Source organism: Sesamum indicum, linkage group LG1 (assembly GCF_000512975.1).
Source record: "Sesamum indicum cultivar Zhongzhi No. 13 linkage group LG1, S_indicum_v1.0, whole genome shotgun sequence".
Lineage (NCBI taxonomy): Eukaryota > Viridiplantae > Streptophyta > Magnoliopsida > Lamiales > Pedaliaceae > Sesamum > Sesamum indicum.
This window is the reverse complement of record NC_026145.1, coordinates 13,953,312-13,962,634: the sequence shown is the minus strand read 5'-3', so window position 1 is coordinate 13,962,634 and position 9,323 is coordinate 13,953,312. Positions and strand designations below refer to the sequence as shown.

Sequence of the window (9,323 nt, the reverse complement as noted above, 5' to 3'; positions counted from 1 at the left end):
GAATTGTCAATTTTGTTTTTAATGAATTTTTTAAAAGTTAAAAAATATAAAATATTGGACGAGGTGAATAGAAAATTTTGAAAAAACTATAAGAAAATCCACTTAGTCCAAAAAATTATAAAATTTTAAAAAATATGTAAAATTATAATTCATATCCATAAGGTCATTTTAGTCAGTTTACCATAAAATGGATAGAAACCTAACGGGCGTAGTTAAAATTAAGGGGATACTTGTATGTATAATGATGTCAAATTTTAAGGGAGTTTGTTGTAATTTAATATAATTAATATATATATGTTGTATTTGTACATATACTCATTATGATGAAATGATTTATATGTAAAAAAGAAAAGAAGTTTGAATGTGTGTGTGTGTATATATATAGAGAGAGAGAGAGATGGGAGGGGGGGGCGGGGGTTGTTGTAATTTCTTGAATTTAGTGTAGGTCCGTCGCATTCAAGTTGAAGGTGGCTGTACGTAGTTGCAGAATTGGTTAAGTAGCATGTTGTAGGGCAAACAGGTCTGCCCACAAATGTTAGGTTTGCTGTATACGGATTAGGTAAACTCTATTTTTATCTTTCAATTACTTCTCTTCTATCCATTCCCATCTCAAACATTTTAACTTTTTTATTCTGTGTGCAAAATCATTTCTTTACAAATATTTTTTTTATCTATCTAAATAAGATATATATTTCCATATATTTTTTTGGCTGGTTAGTTGCCTGTGCTGTTTCATCGAAAAAATAATTAGTGAGACATATATAATAACAATCTAACAATGATAAATTAATTGTTATAACTATATTGTAATGTCTTAGATGCGCCACTAATTATCTGAAGTTGTAATTTTATACAATAATAATAATTATATAATAACAACATCAAAATAGTTGTCTTCTTAAAAGAAAAAAAAAAACTATCGTTTAATATTTTATTATAGTGATTTCCTCAAATGCGATTATTTTGCTAAGCAAGATTGAGTATTACCCAGAAGCAAAAAAGGACATTGATTAAGGAATTAAATTGAGATAAAAGAAATTAAGAGGAAAAAAGTACATAAAGTTGTATTCCCTACATTATTAATAAATAGGGTTTAAAAATTATGGTAAGTTATAACAATTATGTAAAAACTTGGAAACAAGATGACAATCAGGATGCACCATGTAAGAAGACAAGTTAAATATATATATAGATAAACAGCTGCTCATATCAAGATACAAACACATCCGACAACTCATCCTCATGGATCCAACAGATTACCATAGAAACCCCATCGTTGCCCAACTGTTAACAGTCGATTTTATTGTACCCAAGCCTATTATTAACTTAAAAAACATACATAAAAGAGCTACAGGTAGAAGACATCGCAATTTTGGAAGATTTCACTTTTTCTGGGCAATAAACAAACCCCACCTCTGCTCGCCAGATGAACTCCTCACAAGCTTAGCTTTCCAGCCTCCAACTATGTCGTTATAGTCTTCCTGCACAAGAGATCAAACAAAAGAGACGCTAAAAAATTAGTAAGATTAAAGAAGAAGATGAGAAATGATAAACGAAGAAAATCGCCATACCTCAGAGAAGTCCCTTATGAATGTTTCCTTATCTTTCTCTACTGCATCCAATTCCTTCTCCAGAACTTTTATGAACTGGAAAACGTACAAAAAGAGCAACAATTTTAGTTGTGTTCTCAGTGTAATAAATTTGTAACTCTATAAGAAAGAAGTAGGCTGACGAGCACCTGTTCAGTTCGATCCTCAGCAATGACCTCAGCAAAGCCAGCATCGCGAAGCATCTATAAACACATGAAGACAGAAATAAATAAGGACGGACCGGAATATGGTTGTTAACACAATATCATAATTCTTGTACATGCTGAGAACGTCAACGTGCCAGGATATTATCACGCAATACAAAACAAATACGTTACAAGATGTTCAGAAGTTCTTAAAAATTATCTTGGTGCATGATATTGACAAATAATTCAATATTATCAAATTTTATGGATATATACATACTTGATAATAATAGCTATTATTGGATATTCAGATTGGTTTTGGCCGATATATCTGATACCAGCCTTTACTTTGAAATATGGTTGACAATAAAGAGCTGCATGTTAAAGATATACCTGGCCATAAGTGTCTACATCGTGTAGATCATAGCCCCTTTGCTTAATATACCCTGCAAATTCAGCAGATGGGGTTCCAGAACTTCTGCAGTAGTCACTTATGAGGACTTTGCCTCCCGGCTTCAACCACCTGTAGAATGATCTAAACAGTGCGGGTTTGTCCTGAAAATAAAACCAAATTGTGCATATTAGAAGATTTAGAAGAACAAGGTAAGTAAGATAACAATGTTTATGACGATACCTTTCTCAATATAGCGGTTCAAGACAATTGTAATTATTCAAATATTAAAGATGTTACAAAGCCAAATTTCCTAAAAGAAGACGACAGTTGTAGACGGCTATGTTAGGAAGATGTATCATTCTATGTTGATGGATAACTTTGACACTGCTTCAGTTCCAGTAATTATGGATGAGCAGAAATTCATAACAAGACATTTAATAAATACATTAAAAGTTTATAGTTTATGACTAGCTACCAAGAGAAAGTTAAAGTTCGATGAGAAGTGGAAGAACCAACTCAAAATATAGACAGATTAGATTCCCTCATTAAGTCTTAATGTCTCCATAAATCAAACCTAGAAAAGGAAATGCCAAAAAGCTTATAAATATATGACAGGGAACAGATGAAAAGAGGGGTCCAACATTCAGCCCTGGAATCTTTTAATTGTACAGGACAAACTAGGTTGTGCAAATTTTTAAGTAGAAACTCACTTGAATGTGGAGAATAGTATCACGACTGTAGATGACATCAAATGTGCCATCAGGGTATTCTTTCTTGGTACAATCGGCAACCTCAAACTCAACAGCACACTTGAGACCAATTGCACGCTCAAGTGCAAAAGAAATCATATTGATGGAGAGATCAATTCCAACAACATGAACATCATACTTGTCGGCCATGTAGAAATCACCTCCTCCAATGCCACACCCGACATCTAGGACTTTCTGGCCAGGCTGAAGGTCCAGTTTAGCTACAAATTCCTTAGTTGTATCTGGACATATCAAAAGATGAGTGTTAGAAAACATTAGAAGAAATTATGATTTGTGAAGGAAGGATAATAACAACTCGGTCTAGGACAATTTGGCAGGAAATTTTCATCAGGATATAATCGAAAGATCCAAGATTTGCTCCTCAGACCTTAGATGTTCAAAAAGAACATGATCATGCAATGTTACATGGTAAAGCACTAGTGCATAAATCAGTTGATGTCATCAATCACGTTTTGTCAATGTTACACAGAATAATGGCATCTTAGGATGTTGCATTAATGTTATATTGGTCAATATTCTTAGATTCTATCATCCAAACAATTATTGTTCAATAAATGCTAAAAGGATGGAAGGTAAATTGCAGCCACGAAAACATACCGATCCCTCCGGTGCTCACATATCCCTCTCCAAAGACGCGCTCATACCGCAATATGCCATTGCTTTTGTATTGGACTGTGTCCAAAAACTTCTGAAACCCCCTGTCATCATCTGACCTGACTTTTTGCCAAAGCCAGCAAATCTGACCAACACAAATAGGACAAATACTAAACAGGATATATTTTTATTTTCATTTATTTCTTCAATTAAGTGGATTTCTATATTTGGAGCAATTCTAATTAAGGTTGTTTGTACGGAGTGCAATCAACACATGGCAGAAATTCTAGCATCCAATAGCAGTGCAAATGTATTAAAAGAATCATCCCTGTGACAAAAAGTCATGAGTAAAAATACCTGATTCTGATTCTTTTTGTTTCTTACATAAGCTCCAATGCACTTGCAACTAATAAGGGCAAGTTCAAATGAGTTTCCAGAATTGTCATACAAATGACATTCTTTAAACACCTGCAAGTTGGAATTTAGGAATCATACTCAACATGCTGACTCAGAAATCAAATGAATCATCAGAATTGAGCAGATATTAAATCCCTATTATAATTAGAATTCACAACCACTATTACAGTGCATATATATAGAAATTATGAATAGATGGCTGCAAGTGCTGGTGAACTATTTGGCGAAAGTAGACATAACATTTATAAACAAAAAATGCTACTTATAGTTGATCTTTTGGGTATCGAGATGCAAAAAGGTCAAATTGCTGCTTTTCTGCCCATTCTTGGTTAACTAGAAAATTTCATATATGTTTTTGCCAACAGAACCATGCATGAGAACAAAAAATTTGATCCCATTAATCGTTATAGAAGTTTATCAAGACATAATTGCTGCACGCCATGAAACAAGGGGAATATATTATAAGGCTAGAACCTTGGTATAAAATCTCGGTTCACGGTAATGTGTAGGGTTACTCTTTCTCTTGTGGTCGCCAGACTGATGGAAGCATGATTCTCTGAAAAATATGTAACCACCAACTTTTAACCATCTGACCATTCTCTCCACGAGATTCTCAACCTGGAGAACAATTGGAAAAATATATATTGGTTATCCTATGTAAAAAAATTGCTTCTCAAGAAAAATTAGAACAGAACACAAATTCACATGAAAATCTAATAGAAAAAATCAAAAAGCAGCTGGTCACTAACAAATGGAGATGATGAATTCTACCTCTTCATCAGAGAGATACATCAATAGCCAGTTCGAAAATATCAAGTCTAAGGATCCTTCAGAAAAATTCAAGTCTCGGGACGTCACATCAGCACACAGAAATTTGACATTTTTATGATGTCCATTGATGGTTTCATTCTGCAGAACAAAGGTCACATGATTATAATTCACAAAACTACCAGATAACATATTAAAGAAGACCATAGAAGATAAATGTCTCAGAGTAGGCAATGAACCTTCTTTATCACGGTTTCAATGAAATCCAGAGCAATAAGTTGCCCAGATTTTTTAGCTAATTCACCAGTGAAACGCCCAATACCAGCTCCCAATTCCAGAATTGATTTCCCTTCATATGGTGGAAGCAGAGACAGCACCTGTGCAGATTTATCAGACATAAAAGTAGAAGATATTAGGGTGTCCATTATCATAGAAATTGCATGACCACACAATAATTGACTCGAAAACATGACATATTCAATACGAGAAGTAGAAAAGAGGGGAAGAAGATAAACATAATATCACATAGAAGGTAATATCTTTAACACTTACATATGGAGAAACTGTAAGAAACTGAATAATTAAGATCTCTGGAAAAGCTAAGAGATACAACACAACTTTTTGGTTTACTTGATGTAAGGTTCTAAAAGTACCAGGAGAATATTTTCCTTTCTTTTACAGTTCGAAGTGGGCATAAGGAAATCCCCAAGCCAAAATTTTAGAATCATCAAAATTGCTAAGCACTTGAACCTCAAAGGTTCAATATCCTTGACAAGAAAGGAGCCACTTTTGGAGTAAAATGACTGGTCATGCCCTCAGCAAAAAGGCAAGAAAATGCAATCACTCCGAATCAGTTTCAGTTCCTCTGTTTAGATTGCAATTATAATATCATTCAACAACATAAGAGACAACATCCTAAGAGCAGATAGCAAACATGATTGTGGCTTTATGCTGGGAAACCAGATATCTTATCATTCATTTCACAGCATAAGCATGACGTCACAAGTTTTTCCAACATTGGTTCTGTAATAACTAGGCGAATGCTCATTATAAGTTAATGGAGAAGCCATAGCGCTCAACTAATGGGCCAAGTAAGTCCATTCAGGGTAATACATCTTTATGCTAATGGTTAGCATAATTACAAAATTCACTCATTAGAGTAACAATTACATCCATACCCGTGAGGATCCCCAATCCCCTTCTATTAGGATTAGGAAAAAAAGTGGTGTGCTCTTCCATATTTGCCCTTCCACAGGCATAGATGAGATCTGACCATTTTCTGGACCAAGATGCATTTTTTGCTTAAATGTAAGCCCTATTATAAATAAGTGATGCGTGGGGTATATTTGTAGTATCTTATCAATATTTCGATTGATGTAAAGCAATCATTCATATGTTATTGAATTTAAATATAATGCCTCAAATTGACATTCACTAATATATAATATTTAATTAAAAATATATATATAATATATAGAACAAAAAATATAAAATCTGCATTTATTCTCATATATTATATATATGAATAATGCTTTGTCTTTGTTTCTTGAGGGGGTGGGGGGCAGTTGTTACGGCTGGTGATGGCTGGGGGCTGGTTCATATATATTTATTTTGATATATCACAAATATATATACATATTTTTTATGAATATGTGAAAAGAAAACTAATTCTTTTACATTTATTTTTATTTTATATAAAAGTATATGTGTATATTTACTGTTGTCAATAACTTAAAATGCGGACCTTTGTTTTACGTCAATCACTATATGACGATTGAAAATATTACAAAAACACCCCTTGTCCTTTTTTCTTCATTTCAAGTTCCCCTGTCAAATAAATCGACTTTTATACCCAAAGGCCATTTTCAGCATTAAATATTTAACACTCTTTTATTTATTTGGCTAGAGCTTCCAAAGGCATTAATTTTTCAATAATTCGCAATTGGATGTGTAAAGTTCTATATACTCGGGGATGTGATGTAATTTTTACTCTACGGAAGAGGTAATTATAATAAAGCTAAACCTCGTGAACTGTGATGTAGTTTATCGTCCATTTTATAGATATTCACAAGATACAATGAAAATGACACTGAAAGCTAGCAATGGGTTTTTTTGTAATATTTTCAATCGTCGTATAGCGACTGACGTAAAACAAAGGTTCGCATTTTAATACACGTAGTATAATTAAACCAATGATATTTTATGCAAACTTACATTACTACATCAAATCCAAATTAAATAATGATAACGAAATTCTCAAACAATTCACTCTTTAGATGTATAGCAACAAACAGGTAAGACCAGATAGAACATTATGCTAAATGGTAAAAACAATACATCCCTTATGCAAATAGTTTTGACCAGGATTGTGCCTGAAGAAACGAAGAATCTCGCATAACGGATGATTTGTATTTGTAGTGTGATTGTGACACAGCAACAATTATGACAAGTACTATGTGATTGATTAAGCAAACGCAAAAAGGAAACTTGGAATCCTGTCTTAATCCATGACTATCACATTCAAAAAAGTTATATTAAGCATCGAGAACAGAAGTTTCTTACGCATCCAACACAATCGACAGATGAATAAAATAGTGAATAAAATAAATATAACAGAAAACACTGCAGCATCCATGTAACAAACTTATCATGCGCACTCAAAGTAAAGAACGCCAAACGAAAGCTTGAACCTTTCAAGATTATACCTCAGGCCTCTCTTCTTTGTCAAGATCAGATGCTTTGGAATCAAGCATCATGGCTTCCAGTGTCAGGTCCACAGAATGCTCAATCCAGTAACTCTTTTGAACCTCACGCTCTTGCTCTACAAAATCAAATCCAGATGCCATTTTTTATTTTTTCTCATTCAAAAACTATCAAAAATAATTTATTCACCAAAACCAGTATTTAAACCCAAAAATCTTGAATTTAGTGAACCTTGAATAGCAGCCATTGCAGTTGAAACACAGATGAATTGTTCTGCTTATCCGGGCCTCTAAGAAAGATGGAATTCAAGGGATAAAAAGGAAGGTAAATTGGGAAATTGAGGGAACGAGAAACTAACAACCCTCAATGGCGATTCGGGATCTTGTAAAAGTCCTGGACCTTCGATTGTAGGATCTACCCTTTTGCTGCATGAGCTGTGGTTTAATGGTTAAGGATGGAGGGGTATTTATAGGGCAAAATTGTGGAAAAAAATCAAGAAATTTCAGAAAAAAAGGAAAAGGAAAAAATGTATATGTTGTGGCGAGGGAGTGGGAGAGGGAGGAGGAAGAGAGTCTGGTTGTAGAGGGGGAAGCGGGGAGGCGAGAGAGAGAGAGAGAGTGGGGTATGATGAATCATGAATCGTGAATCTGAGTGCGCCAATGGCCCAGTTCCACGTGAACCCACTCAAGATTCTTCCTACTCCCTACAATCCTATTCTAATGTACGTAACCCCAATTATTTCTTTTCATAAAAGGTTACAAACGCCATAATATAAAGGTCCATACCACACTTTCTAAAAATTATTAAAACAAAAGTTACCTATACACCGATATTGCACTTTGCTCCCTTAACTTTTTATTTTTGTGGACGACACTTCCCCTTTATCAAATGTTGTATTGAATCCCCTAATCCTCATTTCGCTACAATATTTTGTTGGAAATTCTGAAATATTTTTCATTATGGGCTAAAATACATTTTATCCCCTGTGTTTTGTCGAAAAAGTTAAAATTGCTTATATATTTTTTAAATAGGCTAAAATCCCCCTATGTTTTGTAAAAATCAATAAAAAACACCCCTTTCTTTAGAAGGTGCATTACACACGACTTATAATTTTTATAATTGTTAAAACTGAAAATTAAAAATTATAGTTGATAAATTTAAAATTATTTTTAATTAACTAAAATATATATTTAATTAATATAATTATTTAAAATTATTTTAATTAATTAAAATATATACTTAATCAAGTATTTTACATTGTAAAAGAAGTCGTCTCTACAAAGATAAAGGAAAACAAGTGAGATCATTCCATGTAGTAGAACAAGGAGAAAATATAAGGTAAGACAATGAGTAGAATCACTTAAGGTCCCTCTAAAGGGCATTAGCTAGGTTGTACAAGTCTTGGTTGAGGGCCTGAGGCGGATATTGAGTATAGGAATCAAAAAATTCTGAATGTCAGGATTAAACTCTAAACATTATCTGACATAATGAGGCAAAGAATATAAGTGATCACGAATAGAATACATTGAGCTAGCTCAAGTACAAGTACAAGTTCTAGCTTTTACCTTAATGAACTGAGGGAGGTCGAAGTCTAAGCAATCCTTCTGGTGATCAATTAGATCTCAAGTTTTTACGGTTAATAAATGGAAAGTGAAAAAATTTGAGTGGTAAAATCCGATTTATATCAGATAACCTTCTTGAGGTTGGAGTACATCTAACAATGAAAATTATCTCATACTAACAACACCGATTGATAGGAAAAGGGGACGAGTATACTTGTCCTAGTATGAATAAATTCCCACTAAGAGAATAGGGAAAGTAGCACTACGGGTTATTCATAAAACTTCTTAAAATGATAAAACTTTACTTAAAAATAAATAAAAAAAGTTTAAAATACGATAAAGGTCTATTCATTTTTTAATCTGATTGGGTCAAACATAGC

At 33.4% G+C, this 9,323-nt stretch overlaps 1 protein-coding gene across 3 annotated transcripts; it reads right to left on the bottom strand.

Annotated features, from left to right (window-relative positions):
* Positions 1,156-7,958, bottom strand: LOC105166538 (phosphoethanolamine N-methyltransferase-like). 3 transcript variants are annotated; one of them, XM_011085933.2, is made up of 12 exons: positions 7,613-7,958; positions 7,384-7,499; positions 4,918-5,055; positions 4,682-4,819; positions 4,385-4,528; positions 3,851-3,961; positions 3,497-3,638; positions 2,840-3,120; positions 2,129-2,290; positions 1,739-1,792; positions 1,572-1,646; positions 1,156-1,481 (listed from the first exon to the last, which is right to left on the bottom strand). In XM_011085933.2, exons 1-12 carry the CDS (start codon positions 7,626-7,628, stop codon positions 1,383-1,385), a joined length of 1,476 nt encoding a protein of 491 aa, XP_011084235.1. In that variant the 5' UTR covers positions 7,629-7,958; the 3' UTR covers positions 1,156-1,382. The 3 variants fall into 3 exon arrangements, with proteins under 3 accessions (XP_011084235.1, XP_011084227.1, XP_020551967.1); XM_011085925.2 differs by lacking the exon at positions 7,613-7,958 and having other exon boundaries at positions 7,384-7,524; XM_020696308.1 differs by lacking the exons at positions 7,384-7,499; positions 7,613-7,958 and adding an exon at positions 5,332-5,682.

Coding starts and splice junctions, on each gene's coding strand:
- LOC105166538 (XM_011085925.2), bottom strand. CDS start 7,524: ATGGCATCTGGATTTGATTTTGTAGAGCAAGAGCGTGAGGTTCAAAAG. Junction 3,962..4,384: donor AACCGAGATTTTATACCAAG/GTTCTAGCCTTA, acceptor TCCAACTTGCAG/GTGTTTAAAGAATGTCATTT. Junction 2,291..2,839: donor ATACTATTCTCCACATTCAA/GTGAGTTTCTAC, acceptor TTTTATTTTCAG/GACAAACCCGCACTGTTTAG.